This window comes from Mesoplodon densirostris, chromosome 18 (genome assembly GCF_025265405.1).
Source record: "Mesoplodon densirostris isolate mMesDen1 chromosome 18, mMesDen1 primary haplotype, whole genome shotgun sequence".
Classification (NCBI taxonomy): domain Eukaryota; kingdom Metazoa; phylum Chordata; class Mammalia; order Artiodactyla; family Ziphiidae; genus Mesoplodon; species Mesoplodon densirostris.
Genome location: NC_082678.1, coordinates 8,540,411 through 8,560,897, shown reverse-complemented (window position 1 = coordinate 8,560,897; position 20,487 = coordinate 8,540,411). Strand labels below are relative to the sequence as shown.

The 20,487-nt window shown below is 43.6% G+C and overlaps 1 protein-coding gene across 1 annotated transcript in view; it reads left to right on the top strand.

Annotated features, from left to right (window-relative positions):
- EFTUD2 (elongation factor Tu GTP binding domain containing 2) overlaps positions 1–20,487 on the top strand; it is a 32,727-nt gene that overhangs the window by 1,936 nt on the left and 10,304 nt on the right. Inside the window, exons 2-13 of the mRNA XM_060081804.1 lie at positions 985–1,093; positions 3,815–3,980; positions 4,927–5,005; positions 7,085–7,160; positions 7,671–7,736; positions 8,514–8,549; positions 9,683–9,773; positions 10,813–10,895; positions 12,899–13,065; positions 15,468–15,592; positions 18,833–18,896; positions 19,285–19,375. Coding sequence (XP_059937787.1) covers positions 989–1,093; positions 3,815–3,980; positions 4,927–5,005; positions 7,085–7,160; positions 7,671–7,736; positions 8,514–8,549; positions 9,683–9,773; positions 10,813–10,895; positions 12,899–13,065; positions 15,468–15,592; positions 18,833–18,896; positions 19,285–19,375 — 1,149 coding nt within the window. The 5' untranslated portion in view covers positions 985–988. The remainder of the gene's footprint in view (positions 1–984; positions 1,094–3,814; positions 3,981–4,926; positions 5,006–7,084; positions 7,161–7,670; positions 7,737–8,513; positions 8,550–9,682; positions 9,774–10,812; positions 10,896–12,898; positions 13,066–15,467; positions 15,593–18,832; positions 18,897–19,284; positions 19,376–20,487) is intronic.

Here is a 20,487-nt window from a genome sequence, read left to right as displayed (position 1 = left end):
CTTAAATTAAGGGACATTCTACAAACTCACTAGCCTATAATCTTCAAAAGTGTCAAGTCATAGAAGTCAAAGGAAAGACCAAGGAACTGTTCCAGATTGAAAGAGACTAAAGACATGACAGCTAAACGCAAACATGGAATCCTGGATTGGCTCCTTTTCTGTGCAGGAGATTATTGGAACAGTCTGTGAAACTTGAATGGGGGCCTGTGGGCTGGGTGGTAGTAATATGTCAATGTTTTCTGATTTTGATGGTTGTATTGTGGTTATGTAGGAGAATGTCCTCGTTTGTAGGAATCACATGCACTAAAAGCAGGGGTTGGCAAACTTTGTCTGTCAAGGGCTAGATAGTAAATATTTTAGACTTTGTGGGCCATATGGTCTCAGTGTCAGCTATTCTGCTCTGCTGTTACAGTGTGAAAGCAGCCACAGACAATATAAAAGAATGAGCATGGCTGTGTTCCAATAAAGCTGTTTTTATAGACGCTGAAATTTGAATTTCATATAACTAATTTTCATGTGTCATGAAATATTATTATTTTGATTTTTTTCAACTATTTAAAAATAATAAGAAACATCTTAACTTCAGGGCTGTATGAAAACAGTTGGCAGGCCAGATGTGGCCACAGGCTATAGTTTACCAGCTGCTGCACAAAAGTATGAGGAGGCGATGAGACACTGTGTCAGCAGCTTATTTGCAAATAATTTAGGAGAAAGAAAGTTATGTGTACTATTTTTGCAACTTTCTGGTATTTAATTATTTTAAAATTAAAATTTGTTTAGTATTAGAAAACAGAAGTGGGTGAAGTATATGTAAACAGAAACAGGAGTGGAACAGACAGGAGGGGAAGGTACAGGGCTTTGGAGGAGCAGTCAGTGGGTTGATGTAACTGGAGAGGAGACTGTGTGAGGGATATGGTCAACCACAGGCTAGGGCGGAGGCCTTGATTACCTTGCCAGCATCTAACTCTTCTCCTTGAATTTTAGCATCATGGATACTGACTTGTATGATGAGTTTGGGAATTATATTGGACCAGAGCTTGATTCTGATGAAGATGATGATGAATTGGGCAGAGAGACCAAAGATCTTGATGAGGTAAAACAAATATATACTTTTTTCATCTCTTTTAAGAAAGCAATAAAGTAGTAACCATAAATGTGTTTTCTGTGTCTGTGAGTCTGTTTCTGTTTTGTATATAGATTCATTTGTGTTGTGTTTTAGATTCCACATATAAGTAATATCATATAATATTTGTCTTTGTCTGGCTTCACTTAGTATGATATTCTCTAGGTCCATCAACGTTGCTGCAAATGGCAATATTTCATTCTTTTTTATGGCTGAGTAATATTCCACTGTATACATGTACCACGTCTTCTTAAATCAGTCATCATCTGTTGATGGGCACTTGGGTTGTTTCCATGTCTTGGCTGTTGTAAATAGTGCTGCTGTGAACCTGGGGGTGCATGTGTCTTTTTGAACTAGTGTTTTTGATTTTTCCATCATCCCTTCTCATTTACTCAAGATGTTCACCCCAGCAATTCTCCTCTCTCTCCCATGTCATTAGTTTTCCCTCTCTACTAGATCATCTCCATCAGCATACAGATACGCTGTTGTTTCATCATAAAGTCCTTTCACGACCTTATAGCCCCCTTCCGTTACCTCCCATTTCCCTGTTTCCCAATGCGGCACATCACAAAAGAGTTGTTACTTGCTGTCTCCAAATCCTCTCCTCCCATTTTCTCTGAATCAAAGTTTTGTTGTTTTGCCTCCCGCATTCCACACAGACTGCTCTTGTCAGGGTCATCAGTGACCTCTGCCGCAGACGCAGGGCTCATCCTGCTCGACCTGTCTGCAGCATCTGGCCCAGCTGATCTCTCCCTCCTTAAAAAAACTCTCTTCCCTTGGCTTCCAGGGAATCCCCTGGTTTTCCTTCTCTTCTCTGGCCGGTCCTTCTCAGTCTTTGCCGCTGGTTCCTCCTCATCTCCCTGACCTCTTAACTGTCAATGGGCCCCAAGGCTCCATTCCTAATACCTGTTTTCTATCTGCACTCACTCCCCTGGTCATCTTATCCAGTATATCAAATCCCTTCTATTCCCTGAGGACTCTCAAATTTATATCTCCAACCTGGACCTTTCTCTTGAACCTCAGGTTTGTATGTCTAGCTTTCTACTTGGCATCTCTACTTGATGTCTAATGTGGCATCTCAAACTTAGCATATCTAAGGCCTAAACACAGAGCTTCCCCATCCCCTGTCCCCTGCCTCTGCCTCCAACCTCCTCTTACAGTCTTCCTCATCTAGTAAAGACAGGGCCATTCCCCGGTTGCTCAGGTCAAAAACCTTGTCTCTTTTTTTTCACTCCTACTCTGAATTCACTAGAATACATTTTTTACTCTATTTATAAAACATATGCAGAATCCAACCTCTCCTTCCACCTTCACAGCTACTCCTCTGGGTATAAGCCACAATCACTGCCATCTCTCTCCTGTATCACTGCAGTAGCCTTCCAACTAATCTCTCTCCTTTTAGTATATGTCAGTATGGGAACCAGAGTGAGTCTTTTAAAACAAAAGCCTGATCATATTACTCCTCTGCTCAGAACTGCTAGAACAGAACTTCTTAGCCTCAGTACCACTGACGTTTGGGGCCAGATAATTCTTCGTTGCAGGGGCTGTCCTGCGCTTTGTAGGATGTTTAGCAGCATCCCTGGCTTCTACTCACTAGGTCCCCCACACACATACCCAGCTGTGACAACCAGAAACATCTTCAGACATTGCCAAATGTTCCCTGGGAGACAGAATTGTCTTTGGCTGAGAAGCACTGTCATAGAGTAAAGTTAGATTACTTAGAATGATCCAGAAGATCCTATATGATCACCTCCTATGTGATTTCAGCGTATACTGTTCTCCCCATTATTTACTGAACTGGCTTCCTTGCTGATCCTCAAAGTTGCCAGCATACCCTTGACTCAGAGCCTTTGCATTTGCCGTTTCAGCCAACTAGAATGCTCTTCCCCACTTACTTGTAGAACTTACTCTCTCTTCCCTCAGATTTTTGCTCAAATGTCATCCATCACCTCTCTTTTTTGCATTGCTATATTACCAATACCTAGAACAGTGCCTGGCACATAGTAAGTGCTCAGTAGATATTTGTTGAGCGAATGAATTAACCAGGGTGTTTTGGAACATAAAGGGTTATGTAGTAGCCACTTTTAATCATTTGAAAGACTTTTTAGGAGAAGAGGGCATAGCTTTGTTCAGTGTTGCTTGTGACTGTGGGTTTTAATTTATAAGGAGGTGAGTTCGATGTGATTTACGAAGACTCACTTTCCAACAGGGAACTGGGCTGTCTTGTGAGTGAGTACTGTTGTTATTGGAAGTATTCAACAGGGACAGGAATACGTAGAGAGAGTTCATTCATTTAACATGGTCTGCTATGTGCCAGGCACCGTGCTGTGTTCCGAGGACGCAGAGATGAATAGTGCTCAGAGAACTCCCATCCTATGGGATTGCTAATATGTGAGGCATAGGGCAATATCCAGAAAAGTGCCTCCAAGCTTGATCCATTTGTGACCAATGGCCTGCATTTAAGAAAGGGTCCATTTGAATCAGGAGAGCCGTCCACACCCATGGCTTACAGTCTTCTCTTTGTGAAGGATCACGCAAGAGTAGAACCTGCGCCACTGACTGTAGCACAGAATTCAAAATAAGAAGCTGTCAGGCGTGTGAAGTCATTGCTCTTAACTCGTGTAGTGTAGTGAGTCACTGAGCAGGACAAGTGCATGCCTCTTCCAACCTCCTTCTGTCTGTTGCTTTTAGGTTGATGATGATGACGACGACGACGAGCTGGGAGATCATGATGAAGACCACCCTGGGATGGAGGTGGTGCTGCATGAGGACAAGAAGTACTACCCCACAGCTGAGGAGGTGTATGGTCCTGAAGTGGAGACCATAGTTCAGGAGGAGGACACCCAGCCTCTCACAGGTGAGTCTGGAGGCACTGGGCTGTGAGCGGTGAAATCGAAACTAGAAAACTTCATTTGATAGCCATCAGCAGTCTTGAAAGGTCAGTGAATGAACTGACTAGTTTTTCTTTCAGGTGGTATTTCTGGATTGAGATTCAGTTAACCCTGTTTTGATATTCAACAAAACAGCTTGTTACCAAGCAAATAAGTGTTACTTCTTTCTTTATCTAATATTTGTTTGGGTTCTTGAAGACAGTTTTTAAGTTCTCCCTCTGGTCTGATTTTTTAAAAATTTCATTTATTTATTTATTTATTTATGGCTGTGTTGGGTCTTTGTTTCTGTGCGAGGGCTTTCTCTAGTTGTGGCAAGTGGGGGCCACTTTTCATCGTTTGTGCGTGGGCCTCTCTTGTTGCGGAGCACAGGCTCCAGACGCGCAGGCTCAGTTATTGCGGCTCACGGGGCCTAGTTGCTCCGCGGCACGTGGGATCTTCCCAGACCAGGGCTCGAACCCGTGTCCCGTGCATTGGCAGGCAGATTCTCAACCACTGCGCCACCAGGGAAGCCCCTGATATGTTTTTCCATCCAAATAATACCAGTTTCTTTAACTAGTCCCCACAATGCTTATTTTCCACTTCCTTAATAATTTTCATTGATCTTCTGGGAAGTAGTTGCATTTTATAAATGCGAGGAGAGATTTTGAACTGACATTGACCTCATCCTATATCCAGTCCCTCTCCCTTCCTCCCACAAAATGAAGTCCAAACACCTCAGTCCACAATTCAAGATCTTTCAGTGTCTCATGCCAAACAGTGTTCCCAGAACTTTCTCAACCTGAGTGGTCCTCGAGAACAACATAAATTGATGTCATATATCATCCATTCTGAAAGCTCAGTCTAATGGAGTAGGGCTCTGTATTTTTATGCTTTATGCCTACCTGCACATCACTCCTTTTTTTTTCCTCCTAGAACCCATTATTAAACCGGTGAAAACCAAGAAATTCACTCTGATGGAGCAGACATTACCTGTCACGGTATATGAAATGGAGTAAGTTATAAGGTCTTGCAGCCTCTCTGCATGAATATTGTAGGTTCAGTTTTTTCATGGAGGTAGGAGGTGGTTTGTGGTTGAAGTAACCAGTGAATTTTTGGGGTGGTGGTGGTGAGAGCAGTGGCATCTGTTTGTGCCTGAGTCATTTTGCTGACTTCTCTCTATGACCAGGTTCAGCTCTGTCGCTGCCCGCTGCCACATCTAGTCTGACAGATTTCAGCTTTATTTATGTATTTATTTATTTTGGTAGGTAAAAGGGCATATCCCTGAGCTCTTTATTATTTATTTAATTTTTAAAAATTGAGGTATAGTTGATTTGCAATGTTGTGTTAGTTTCCGCTGTACAACACACTGATTCAGATTCTTCTCCCTTATGTTATTACAAAATATTGAGTATAGTTCCCTGTGCTATGCAGTAGGTCCTTGTTGGTTATCTGTTTTATATATAGTAGTGTGTATATTTTAATCCCCAACTCCTAATTTATCCCTCTCCTCCCCTCCCCTTTCCTCTTTGGTAACCGTCAGTTTGTTATCTATGTCTGTGGGCCTATTTCTGTTTTGTAAATAAGCTCATTTGTATCTTTTTTTTTTCTTTTAGATTCCACATATAAGTGATATCGTATGATATTTGTTTTCCTCTGTCTGGCTTCCTTCACTTAGGATAATAATCTCTAGGTCCATCCATGGTGCTGCACCAGTGAATTATTGTGAAAGCAAAAATCTCTTCCTACAATTTGCCAAAATTTTCCTTCAGCTTATATCGTTGCTGAGATATTTAGGCTCAGTCTTAACTTTCTTCTTGGCTCTCATCCAGATCTCAGCCATTTTCTCTTCTTCCAAACCTTTAGTTGGGTATTAGAAGCCACCCTTTGAGACAGAACTGGGTATTATAATTGTCAGTGTTGGGGCCACCAGAGCCTGTTTTGACACGGTATGGTTGCTAAGTGTTTTGGGAACATAGCAACTCTTTATTTTGAAAAGGAGGCACAGGTAGGTAGATATGTGTAGAATAATTTAGACTCTTCAAACTGAAAACTGTTTTTGAAAATATTTTCATTGATGAAATGCACTTATAAGGCCCATATATTGAGGAGCTTGTGGCCCATTATCAGATAATGAAACTTTTTAAAAAAAAACATGTTGACATCTTGTATGTCCGAAGGAGTGAGGTCCCTTCTGACATGGTCAGCTCCCCTGCCGTCATTCACACTTTTTTAAAAAAATATATTTATTTATTTTGTCGCACTGGGTCTTAGTTGCAGCTCACGGGCTCCTTAGTTGTGGCAGGTGGGCTTCTTAGTTGTGGCAAGTGAATCTCATGTGGGATCTAGTTCCCTGAGCAGGGATCGAACCTGGGCCCCTTGCATTGGGAGTGCGGAGTCTTAACCACTGCGCCCCCAGGAAGTCCTCCATTCACACATTTTTGAAACAACCCTTCAGTTTTCTTCAGAACTTGCGTCACATTCTTTTGTGTTCTCAGTGATGATTTTAAAAAAAATCTCCAGTCTTTGAAATCAGGCGTGATTTTTCAAAGAGCCAAAAGTCATCTGAAGGCTATTTACCGTAAGTAATGCGGATGATAAGCAAGGAGGGCAGGGTTGGTTTTGATCAGGATGGAACTCCTCTGCTCATCATTAATGAGATGAGGTTTTCTTGAAAGCCTAGTTATCCAGCGGTAACGGCAGTTTCAGAAGCAAAGCTCCCAAAGTGATTTGAAGTCCCCTTGGTATCAGTGGTATAAATGTATAACATCTAGCCTGAATGTTTTGAACTGAGCAGTACTCATGGATGTGTGTGCTGGTATTTGGTTTTTTCTTCTTGCTTGCTTTTCAAATTTCATTATTTTACTGTTGAAATCTCCATGACATTTCACAGGTCGAGTCTCCTCATGAATAAGTCTGTTCCGTAACCAAAGACAGAACTGTGTAGAGGTAGAAACTCACTTCTGCCTCTGAGCATTCTCCAGTTGGTCTGAAAGTTGTTCCTGGCCGAAAATACCTAAAACACCTTTGTACCACTCCCCCATTTGAAAACTTATGGCAAAGTCCCTTTTGCTCTTTTCCTTTCTCCTTTCAGTTTCTTGGCAGATCTGATGGATAACTCGGAGCTCATCAGAAATGTGACCCTTTGTGGTCATCTCCACCATGGCAAGGTGAGAGAGCTTTCGGCTACTTGGAACAGGGTCGCTCTTCATTTCTGCTCGTTTTTTCAGCCCTCAGAGCCACACGTTGGGGTCTGAGGCCAGAAGGCTGGACCTCCTCACTCTGGGGGGCCTCCATGCCTATTGTGAAACTGAGCTGTGAAATTCTAGCTTTTCCTGAGCAGCAGATGGAAAGCTAAGCCACTTGCATGCCTGAGCCTTGTGTCTACATCTGGACAGAAGAGGGGAAATTGAGCCTTACTCTGATTTTATAAGTTTTCATTTCCTGGGGGATGCTTGTCTAAGAAAGATTTCATCTTTCATTTGAAAATAATCCTGTGGCTTCCTTGTTAATTCTTTGCTGTCCCATAATCCTCGCTGCTCTCTTCTTCCTCTCTTTATCCCTAAATTATGTGGTGTAGTGGGAGCTGGGAGAAGGGTAGAGTAGATTTTTCTCTGTGGTTGGCAGAACTTAACTTTCTCTTCTTTTTCAGACATGTTCAACTTTCTCTTCCCTTTCAGACATGTTTTGTAGATTGTTTAATAGAGCAGACTCACCCGGAAATCAGAAAGCGCTACGACCAAGATGTGAGTAGAAATTCTGTTGAAGGTTTAGGATGAACCATTCGGAATATACAGGGGTGGGTGTCTCTGTCCTTCCCCTTTCTTCCACCTTCCCACTCTCACTGTAAATAATGATGCATATAATGTGCTGCTTTATAATTGTAATTTCTATTAATAGGCCTTAAAATAATTTCAACTTTCTCAGAAACGTAGAAATATTAGTGTGCAGTATTTTTGGATGATCTGTTCTGTGCTTGGGATCCCTCCTCTGTTCTGATATATCCTGACTTCGATAGCCTATTCTTTCCTACCATAGTATTAATAGCCTCTTTATAAATATAATACAATTGGACCTTGTTGTTTTCGTGATAAATTTAAGCGCCTGTGAATGAGGCCAGGTGGGGCTGCAAGTCTCAGTGCAATAAATGTTCAATCTTGGCCAGATTGACTGTTCTGACCTTCAGGGTCCCATGAAGGCCGGATGTGTCTCCCTGTACCACTGTGAAAAATTCAGTGCATTTGATATAATTTAGCTCTTCAGTCATACCTGGTCTTTAGCGACTTCCCCCACTCCCCAAAAAACCACACACCCAGGAGCATTTTCCATCCGGGAGGGTGCTGGTCTCATTGTCTGAAATTTCTGTAGGGGTACCCTGTTTTCTTCCATCTATTCTCCTCCTGAGGCAGAGACCCTTGAGCTGGGAGGTGGTGAGGAAAAGTGATTGATGGTTTGTGTAGGAGAGGAGTCTGAATTCAGGAGGTAATTACAGTTTTTGTTTTTGTTTTTGTTTTTGTTTTAAGCTGTGCTACACTGACATCCTCTTCACAGAGCAAGAGGTAAGTGTGCCTTTGGAAGTCTGATTGTTGTCCACAGCAGGCCCAGCAGTAGTAGTTTTGTAGGGAATGTAGAAGAGCTTCACGGTAACATTTTGGTCCATACCACACGCCTCCCCACCCTCACTCCCACCCCTCATCTCTTTATCTCCCTGCTTCTCTCGGTCATCCTATGATCTATAACTTGAAAGAGAGCTGGGTAGGCAAACTGTAGGGTAAAAGGGGGGACCCTCCTATCCTTGGCTGGATTTAATTTAGCCTAGTAGGGCAAATGCTAAGAGGTGATGTGTACATTTATGCTGTAAGTTCTGCAGAAGCTAAACATGATTTTTTAAATGACATCATCCTTAAAATCTGTAACATGACTCCATCCATATGTTGATCTTTCTGGGAGTAGCTTCTCCTGGAGAAGGGGTTCGTCTGTCTTTGTGCTTCTCTTTCTGTATAAAGGAGTGAGCATACATCTCTGTCTTTCCCGTTCCTACTGGTTGGTCTTCCTTTCCATCTGGAGCTTTGTCCCTCCCCTCTAATCCCTTGTTTCCCCCTCTTCTTTATTTCTGTCTCAAATGACCACATGGAAAGCACAAGAGTGTAAGTACTGTGATTAACCAAAGGAACTCTGAGTGGTGCTGGCATATGTTAAGCACTCAACAGATACTAGCTATTGTTTTTTTATTTATGTATCTGTTTGACTGGAGTTGTTTTAATACTTATTTTCTGTTACAGCTTTTATAATATATTTTTAAGAAAACCTAAAATGCTGCAGATTGTTTCTTTTTACTTGTACTGTGCTTAATTATTTTTGTTTACAGTGTATGAGGAGGATAAGATTTTAGGACTCTGGATTCTCTATTAAGGTTTAATACTGCTTTGCTGGCTTGCTCATTTTTTTATTTTTACTTTTTTGTATTTGAACCAACTCCCCCTGCCCCCGCCGCCCCGGTGCTTTTTAACATCAAGATTGTTCATCTTTAAGGTCATTGTGGTTAGAGACCTAGATAAAAATCATACCCATTACAAGGAGAGACATCAGTGTAATTTACTAGCAACTGGAAAGATCCAAGAGCAGAATGAATCCCTCCTGCATAGGAAGAAACCTTGATCACTCTCGCCCTCTTTCTCTCTGCGACTTTCAGAGGGGTGTCGGCATCAAGAGTACTCCTGTGACCGTAGTCTTGCCAGATACCAAAGGGAAATCCTACCTCTTCAATATCATGGACACTCCAGGTAGGACATTCCTTGACTTTTTACCATCAGAACTCTGTCCTGTTTGTTTCTTTTGCTTCCAGAACAGGGCAGAGCATTATGTCTTTGTTTTTACATTCCCTTGCCTTAATTGAGATAATTTTCTTTTTTTATCTGTCTCCTTTGCTTCTAACTAGTTAATTAGCCAGCGGTGTGCTCCAGGCCTTCTATTTTGTTCCTCTCTTGACTCTGCTATAGAAGATTTAAATTTGGGGGAATCTTATTCACTTATTCCTATCAGCCTGTGTCAGCCCATGCTAGACATTGGGGCAACAAAGCTGAGTTAGACATGGTCCCAGCCTCAGGCAGTCTCAGTCTTTTGAAGGAGACTATGGGAGCACACACCGATGGCTGGGGGACATGCAGGTCACCATAGAAGCAGCATACCTCACCCTGTGGCTGACTTTCTCTTTGGGAAGGGCCAGCTCAGGGTTCCCTTTTTTTTTTTTTTTGCGATACGCGGGCCTCTCACTGTTGTGGCCTCTCCCGTTGCGGAGCACAGGCTCCGGATGCGCAGGCTCAGCGGCCATGGCTCACGGGCCCTTTTTTTAAATAGGAAAATTTGGGTTTTGACAGATTGGCCTTCTTTGCCCCATCAGATGCCCGATGCCCTCGTGCCTCTCAGCCCCTGACCCCTACCCGCACCCATCAGCACCACCTTGCCAGGAACCAGCTCCCGTGCTCCAGGCCCTCCTTTGCCCTCTTTCCTGCTTCCAAATTGTCTTCTGTCCGGCAGAACTCTGTTCACTGCTGATTAGACTGGTTTAGTGTACAAGTTGAATGTGTTGTGCCCTCCTTGATAAAATGCTTTCTTTATGTTTGGGGGCCTCCTGTATAAAAGCGTAATCCAAGGATGTGACTCTAACATGGAACTTGGCACACTGCAGGGAGCTGTGGGGAGAAGGGAAGGCGGTATTTGTGGGTTCACATGCTTTGCAGTGCCCCACAGACCACGTACAAGTTAATCGTGTCTCATCCTGCCACCACACCAGTGGCGACTTACTTGGTATTTGCTTTTCAGGACACGTGAATTTTTCTGACGAGGTCACAGCTGGCTTGCGCATCTCAGATGGGGTGGTCCTTTTCATCGATGCTGCTGAGGGCGTGAGTCTGCGTCAGTTCTCTTAGGACCCCTCCTCCCTGTCCTGTTTGCCACACACAATGCCCAGAGCTCTGAGTGAGCTGGGAATTAGAGAACGTGAGAGTCTGTGGGATTAAGGCTCACCTTTGCTCTAAAATTAGGGCAGCAAATGAAAGTCAAAATTAGTTCTCAGTGAGTCCCTCACTGCCTGCGCAGTGAAGCTCAAAATGATAGGACCCATTGTCATTCGGAAACACAAAAATGACAGAGGTAAATAAAAGGGAGGGAGGAGAGTTTTAAATGTTAATGAATTTGTCTAAGGTAAAGAGAGATTGGAGTTAAAAGGCCCAAAGATTAGGTAATTTGGCTAACCTCCTTCATGCTGTCATCGGTGAGACAGCCAGCAGAGGGAGCCAGGGTTACCTTTTTAAAAATCGACTCCATCTTGGAGTAATTTCAAACTTACTGAAAAGTTGCAGTAGTACAGAGAACACCCTCATTTGTAATTCTGTGTCTGTACATGTACATATGCACTCACACTTATGTGTTTTCCCCTTGAACCATTTGAAAATAAAATATTTCAGAATGTATTTCCTAAGAACAAGGACATTCACTTACATAATCGTAATACACTTGCCAGAATCTGGGAATTCAACGTTGATACAATATTGTTGTACAGATCTTTTTCTGTAGATCTTAGTCAGTCTCACTAATTGTCCCAATAATGTCCTTTATAGAATTTTTTTTCCTAATCCAGGATGATGCATAACATTTAGTTTTCATGTCTCTTTTAATTGGAATTCTTCTTTTACCTTTCTTGGTCTTTTATGACATTGGCATTTTTGAAGTGTATAGGCCATTTATTTTGTAGACTGTCTCTCAGTCAGGGTTTGTCTAATGTTTCCTTATGATTAGGTTCAGGTTGTTTGGGGCAGGAATACTATATCAGCACAGTTGTGTTCTTAGTCCATCACATCAGAAGGCCCATGATGTAACCTTATCCCATTATTGGTGATGTTAACTTTGATCACTTGGTTAAGGTGGGTGTGCCAGGCTTCTCCAATGTAAAGTTACTGTTTTCCCCCTTTGTAATAACTGATTTGTGGGGCGATACCTTGAGTCTATGTATACATGTTATTCCTTATCAAACTTTACCAGTTTTATCATCCATTGGTCATTCCTAGCTTATTGATATAATAGTTGCAAATGGTGGTTTTCTAACTCTTACTATTTCTTTTATATTTATTGGTGGGAATTCTGTTGTAAGGAAGAGATTTCCCTTCTCCATTTGCTTATTTATTATCTGTATGGATACACGGATTTTTATTTTACTCAGTGGGTTATAATCCACTAGTATCTTTATATCTTTTGATACTCTAGTTATCCCAGATTTGGCTAGTGAGAACTCCTTCAGGCTGGCTCCTTCATCCTTTTGACGTGCCCTGTCTTTTTTTAGGCACAAAAAGATGTTCTAGACTCATCTTATACTTTCCCTGCCCCAATCCTGGAATCAGCCATTTCTCCATAGAGCTTCGGCTCCTTATAGTGAGGACGGATACTTAGAAACAAAGATCAGAGTATGTTCATTGCTACAGGGACACATTGCTTCTAGGACTTTCCACTGAACACAGATAATATACACCCATACATATCTGTAACTGTTTGTACACATACATATTAAGAACTATTAACACAGTAGAAGAGAAGAAAAAAATCAATTTATCCTAATACCCACAATTCTATTTCAGCACCACAGCTTCTTCCCAAGCCTTCCTAGGTTCCTCCTCTGGCACTGAGAAACCTGGCTCCCAACATCAGTGTATTTATTCATTTCTCAATCCTGCAAGGTCACCTCTTAAAATTCCTGAATCTGCCATTGGGCAAGATACCCTCTGCTTCCCCCCAACAATCTATTTCCTCTTTTCCACATTCTTCATATTTTTAAGTAGTACCTTTTTTGGCTCTGCTCTGGATTGTTCTGCCCTCTTTGCTCTCATCACCACCTTCTGAGCCTTGTGTCTCGCAGGTGATGCTGAACACAGAGCGGCTGATCAAGCACGCCGTGCAGGAGAGGCTGGCAGTCACCGTGTGCATCAACAAGATTGACCGGCTGATCCTGGAGCTGAAGCTGCCCCCCACTGATGCTTATTACAAGCTGCGTCACATTGTAGATGAGGTCAACGGATTAATAAGGTAGAGGAACTCTGGGAGTGGACCTCCTGTCCTCGGCACTCTGGTTTTTATAAATCTTAACCTTGAACACCTCTGGGGGCAACTCTGATTCCTTGGCATGCGTTGACAGGCTTGTTGGACACAGAGGCGCATTCTGTGGCTCTGCAGGGATTGACTCCGCCGCCTTGGCCTCGTTAACTCTGCTCCTTAACCAGATATGCAGCTCGCCTCACATCCTCACCTTAGTACTGCAGTCAGTATCCTGAGCTCTAGAATCAGTCTCGTCTTCACCGAACCAACCATGTAAAGTTGGGCAGAGTCCTTAAGCTCATAGAGCCTCAGTTTCTGCTTCTGTAAGAAGGGAATAGTAATATTTGCCCAATGAGATGTTACAAGAAATTAAAGACAGCCAGTGTAACACCCATAGCACAGTGCTCAGCAGACAGTAGCTGATTGGTGAGTAATGTTAGCTGCTATCATCTTACTAGCACAGACTCAGTAAGCGAAGGAACTGTTGGCTTTTATTTCTTGTTGAAGCTGCTTTTCAACGAGATGGATTTGGGGTTTATGAGTGATGGTTGGGAGTCCTTAGAATACAGTACCAAGGTGGCTTTGAAGAATAGCTTAAATATAGTTTTTTTTTTGGCCACACCATGCAGCTTGTGGGATCTTAGTTCCCCGACCAGGGATCTAATCCGGGCCCCCAGCAGTGGAAGTGTGGTGTCCTAACCACTGAACCGCCAGGGAACTCCCTAAATATATTCTTAAAGACAGTTTTATCTGTAGGCTGAAGGATGTACTGGATGACTTTTTGAGGCCCGTTGAAGGACCTGGGAGGAGGCTGTCCTCCTGAGAGAACTCCTCTCCAGCTGAGGATCAGGGACAGTACTCTCGTGGCCAGGGACAGGTTCCCCTTCAGACACCCCACCCCCGCCACCCCCCAGTGTGTAACACTGGTTCTCAACAAGGGTATCTTCTCCCTGTCACTGGAAGGGCTGAGAATGACTGGAGCCCATATAATGGCTGGAGTCCAAAAGATGAAATGATAAACGTCTCTAAAGGGGGGACAGCTTGGACAGGGCTAAATCCTGATCTACCAGAATAGGAAGTCAAGAAGTCACATCTCAACCACCAAACAAGAAATAGAACATGGGTCTTCCCTGGTGGCACAGTGGTTAAGAATCCGCCTGCCAATGCAGGGCACACGGGTTCAAGCCCTGGTCCGGGAAGATCCCACATGCCGCGGAGCAACTAAGCCCGTGCGCCACAACTACTGAGCTTGCGCTCTAGAGCCTGCAAGCCACAACTACTAAGCCCACGTGCCACAATTACCGAAGCCCGCCACCTAGATAGAGCCTGTGCTCCGCAACGAAGAGCAGCCCCCACTCGCCGCAACTAGAGAAAGCCCATGCACAGCAATGAAAACCCAATGCAGCCATAAAAAAAAAAAAGAAAAGAAATAAAAAGAAATAGTAACATGAACATGTTATTTAGAAATATAGAGGTGAATGCTCTAGAAGCACCTTTAAAAGAGTTGAAAGCAATTGCCTCTGGGGACCGTAACTTGGGAGTATGGTAGGGGAGTACTCTTTATAAGCCAATACTTCTATTTCTAAATTAAGAAACTCCAGGGACTTCCCTGGTGGTCCAGTGGCTGAGACTCTGCGTTTCCAACACGGGGCCCGGGTTCGATCTAGGGAACTAGATCCCACATGCCGCAACTAAGAGTTCGCATGCCGCAGGTAAAAAGATTCTGCACGCTGCAACTAAGACCTGACGCAGCCAAATAAATAAATATTTTTTAAAAAGAAAAGAAATTCCGTAAAGCAGGGTGTCAGGCTAGGGTTGTGGATTTGATCCCTGTGTACAGCTGGTTTTGTTATAAATGCTAGTGAACTTGGGGTGCTGTGGCTTCTGCATGGCTTTTAAGACTGAACATTTTAACGTGAATTTGTAAAGCAAAGCCAAACAAGGCAATAAAGAGTAGGGCAGTGAGAGCAGGGGGCGAAGTTGCTTTTTCTTCATTCATTCACTTACACTGGTGTTTCTCTTTGTGAAATTGAGATTTCTCTAAAATGTTGGATTTCTCTAATCTTATCACATTAGATTAGTTTCCTGTGTTCCAAGGTCTTTGTCTCTGTCCTCCAAGTTTCCCCTTGTCCGGCGCAGATAACTTCTTAAAGATCACACAGAATGTTTCCAGCTCTGGGAAATCACTTTGTTACTGGGGGTTAGGGTACAGCTCCATCATGTCACCCTCTTGGACCAGGCTATTGGCAAAGCTGAGTGTATTACACAAGCCCCTTCTGAGGGTGAGGGCTGGGAAGAAGCTGTGATATTGAGTCCCTGCACCCTTCACCCTTGGCATCGCGCCGGCATTGCTGCCCAGCCTGGCTCTGCACTCACGGCTGTCTCTCTTTCAGCATGTATTCCACTGACGAGAACCTAATCCTTTCCCCGCTCCTGGGCAACGTCTGCTTCTCCAGCTCCCAGTACAGCATCTGCTTCACACTGGGCTCCTTTGCCAAGATCTACGCTGACACCTTTGGTAAGCTCTGGCTGGCAATCTGTCTCTCCAGCTTCCCCAAGGTCATGTGTGCCTTTCCTGCTGAATGGTTTAGAAATGGGCTTCATGCCAGAGTCCACTGTCGGAGGGAGGCATTTTATCAAGTGTTGTCTTCACATCTGGGGCTCTTTTTGGCACCTAGGCTCTTTCCTCAGGCTAACTGCTTTCCAAACAATAGATAGAAGGATAAAGGTGCCTGGGAAGAAATGGGTGAAGAGGGAGCTCAAGTTAGGAATAAGAATCTCTCCTAGACTGAAACAGATTTTGTCAAGAAGGAATTATCCATGGCCCCAAAGCCATTGAGGCCTCTTTCTCAGAGATGGAATCTCTCTCACCGGTCGTGCTTCTAGCTGTCTTTCCAACTATATCCAGGCACACAGAAGTTCTATAGGCCCACTTGAGAACTCGAGTTGGATTCGCAGCCCACTGGGACGTCCAGCGGAATGATTTTATAGGCCCCTGGAGCTGCAACACCAGAACCCTGGGACCAGCTCCCCAGCTCTCAAGAGGTTCCCGTGCGCTCCACCTCGGTGCCTCCCCAGTTCCCTCAGATCTAGTAGGAACCATGTCCTGGGTGTCAGTGTGAAGCCTGTGTGTAAAATACTGTACTTCCTCACAGAGGTCTTTGTCAGCCCTGTTTTCGGAGCTGAGGAGACAGGCTCAGTGAGAGGCCTCACAGCCGGTCGTCGCTGGCGCTGGGGCACCAGTGTTCTCTCCAGTCACTGGTCCGGCCTCGCTCTCAAACGTGGAAACGTTTGCTCTGGTGAACATAATGGACCAATTGACACTTGGTCTTTTTAAAAATATATACATATTTACTGCATCCTTATTGAGAAAATTGGAAAATACAGTAAAATGTGAAGGAAACAAAATTCACCCATAACCTCATGACCATAACCACTGCAAACATTCTGATATAGTTCCTTCCTTCTGAGTTCAGTTTTTTACATAAAAGAGATCATATTTTATATATATACATATAGTATAATAGCATAAGATAAATATTCACTTAGCATTAGATCACAATAATTTGCCTATTAAAATTTATTGATAAAATGATTTTATGTAACTGCCTACTGGTCCGCTGTATAGATGAACTATAACTTATTCGCCTTCTCATCATTAGACATATATTTTGGTTGTTTCCAAATGGCTCTTTTTAAAAAAATGTATAGATGGACAGACAGTAAATGAAATTCACCCGAACAAGGTTCCAGGTTATGTTTCTGAATGTTCTTTGTATCAACATACGAAGCAAAATCCAAGATTGTTTCTGTAATTATAATGTATTGACGGTTCAGTTTCTGACTGAAAATGGCTCTGAGCCTCAGGAGAGATTATTACTCACCCTTCAAACCCACTGTTAGTTTCCGAAGAAGCCAGCTGTGAGCCCCAGCATCATTATGAAAAGCCATGTATGGACTTCTGGAAAGTCAGCACTGGAAGGAATCAGAGATCACTTGAGTCCTTCCCCATTGTTTTACATGTGGGAAAACTGTGCCCAGGGACACAGAACTTATTGATGGGGTTGGGACTAGAATCCACTTTGGTGCTTTTTTTATCACATCATCCTGCCAAAGTTGATACCATGTCTTCTTACTAGGAACACAGGGCATGATGAATAATCTCTGACTCCTGGGAACTTCATCCAGTGGGTAGACAGAATCCCACAGTGATGAATGACAGTGTAAGGTGGTGTAGGCTTAGTGCCTGGTGGCTGCCGTAGGCAGGTAGAGCTCCAAAGGCCCAGGGGAGGCTGCGTGAAGGAAATGGGGCTTTGACGGTGGAGAGTAGGGAGCCAGGATGTCCAGATTCGCTGGGCTGGGAGAGGAGGCACGGAGGCAGGTGGTGTTGGCCCACAGGTGGCTGTTCAGGAATAGTGGATTGTTGCATCAAGGAGAAGAGTTCAAGTAAAACTACTGGGAGGCTGGGTTGGGACCACATTGGGGAGGGTTGGAATGCGAGGTTAATGAATTTAGACTTTATCCTGTAGGCAGTTAGGAGCTAGTAAAGATTGGGGTAGGGTGATAGGTGCAAAGCTGATGGAAGATAGGCCAGAGAGAGGAAAGGATGAGGGAAGGGACACTTATTTAGACATTTTCGTCAATATGCAGATACAGGATTGTGATTATTGGCTGGATGTCATCTTTGAGATTGAACGGGGGCAGGGGGATTGGAGAGGTGTTCACTCGTTCTTTGAGTGAGCATGTATTAAACGTCTGTTACGGACTAGGCCTGGTTCTTGTGAGTGCTCGGGCAGCTCGCTCCAGTAATTATGATACAGTGTACGTTAAGTGCAGTAATAGAGGTGTGTAAAAGAAACAGCGGTTCACAGAGGAGAGAGGGTTAAAGTAACTAATAATGTGGGAAAGAAGGGGAAATGTGGTAATTAACCAACGAAGAGATTTTGAGCTTGGTTGTAGTGCCGATGATGGCCTCGCTGAAAGGGAGCGAAAAGTCTGAGTGAACGTGGCTTTAGGGAAAAGGTGATGAATTTCCTCTATGCCTTCTCGAGAAAGAGATTGCAGTCTGACATCTGGGTTAGAAGCATCACGAGATAGCTGGTGATATCAGGGATCTAACTGAACGTTAGAGGAGCTCTGGACTCAGAAGATCTTTAAAAGCCACAATTGCTTGCTTCAGTCTGATGAGGATCAGCAGTTGCAGTCAAACTAAAAATATCAATTGGTAAAAGATGACACAACGGTTAGCTTTGGTGTTTTCTCTCCAGAGGGCTGGGTGTGTGCCTTCTAGAGGTTGAGGGCTAGTCGGAGCCTCGGCGTGGTGCTGCAGCTGGGAGGTGGCCCACACTGGCAGCAGAGTAGAGCTTCTGTGGGTCAGGAAGGGATGAAGGAGCTACTGAGACCCACTGCAGGAAGGGGCGGTGCCAGGTGCACACAGAGGACAGCATGTGGGCGCTTGAGCCCATTGCATCAAAGGAAAGGATATAAACTGTACCCTTGTCCATAGCTCAGTCGTACGCTTGCTGGAGACGGAGCTACCTGCGTGCTCATTTTGGCTCCAGCATCACCTTGTTGACGTTGGACCAGTCGTGTCCCTTGTGCCTCTGTATCCTTGTCTGCCTGCCTGGGTCGAAGCGAATGTCTGGACCTTGGAGAGGAAGGTGCAAGAATTCCTCAGCTAGAAACCACTTGTGGCACATGAAACAATTTTAAACAGTACTTTGCTAGGTAGATTATAATTGTATGGCTTCTCTTATAGGTGACATTAACTACCAGGAATTTGCTAAAAGACTCTGGGGTGACATCTACTTCAACCCCAAGACGTAAGTAGAGTGCAGGAAGCGACTCTCTAGAGGCGTGATCCATTTTCCCAGTAAGTGCGGACAGACGGAGAAAGAGTTCCTAAGATTAAAATCTACTTTTTTATTAGACGTGAACTACCATCTTTTCTCCTCTAAGTGAGCTGGCTTCATGAGCTCTAACACGGTGAGAGGCCATTTCCCTTGACGTCTCCACAGCTCAGCCCAGGCATTCATGAGCGTCATAACCTATGCCCTCTCAGGAGTCTCTGTTTGGAGATTGTATGATCACACACATTCCTTCCCCTCAAGCCTTGGCCTTGCCCAGATTCAGAAGTTAGGAAATACACCCTTGGGGTTGGTGACACTGCCTTCTCCCTCCTGGGTCTCCCATAACTCTTGATCTCTTCAGGCGAAAGTTCACCAAAAAGGCCCCAACCAGCAGCTCCCAGAGGAGCTTCGTGGAGTTTATCTTGGAGCCCCTCTATAAGATCCTCGCTCAGGTGAGTGTGTCAGGCCCCCTGGCTCAGGTCTGCCCTTCTAAGCACAAGGTGGGAGAGCTGGTGAACTTGGTCTTCCCCCTGCCCCTGAACCTGATCAGTTTTGTATTACTCAGTACGAGGAAGGTTGGTCACCAATCTTCTGGATCTAGAACACTACAGTCCTCTAAGTGCTGTTGAGATCAGAGTAAAGGGGGAAGATAGAAAAGAAAAGGCACAGCCTGGAGAAATGTACAAAGATTTTGACTATTCGAAAGAATGTGACACTTGAGAAATAATAGTTTCAGTTATGGGGATTTAACTTAGATATAATTGTTTCACATGAACGTCCTCTAGTTTTTACTTTTATACACATATAAAAATATATTTAAAAAATATATATACATGTTATAGCGTTATTTATACCGGCAGGAAAAGGGGAAAAACTGGAAATACGTGTTCATCGGTGAGAATCTGATTAAATGAATTACGATACACCCCATAAAATGAAGTATTTTGTAGCCATTAAATGAATGGCTATATGAGCTTGATTCTAATGACTATTCTGGGCACGTATGTATGTGATGTTTGTCAGATTGAAAAGGATGCATCAGACAGTGGTAGTGATATAGTTAAACATACGGGATGCTCCCAGCAGCTATACGCCAATGAAAATTAATAACGAATAAACAAACAAACAAACATGTAGGATGCTCCAAAGAAAAGAATATAACATTGCATTTGTATGAATTTGTGCTACCTAAAAGGGTAATAATGTTATACAGGAATTTTCATACATACCTTTCTCCCAAGACAGTTATACTTTATGACTGTTATGTGTTTATGCAAGTGTTTAATAAGCACTGTGCACAGTGAATACACACACATACACAAAATGTGTGTGGCCATTCCGACTGACAAAATAGTAAAACATAGCAACAAGACAAAGTACCACGATTAAAATTTATTAGTGCTGGAAAATACTTTGTATCTTGTGTGAGATTGGGATGAATTAAAGAAGAAATGTATAGAGTCCGTCTCCGTAGAGACCTTGAGTCTGCTGAGGATGATTTAGCTTGGCTCCATCCTGACAGCTGATGGACTGCTGGGTGACCTTTTTTGGTTCCTTCCAGGGC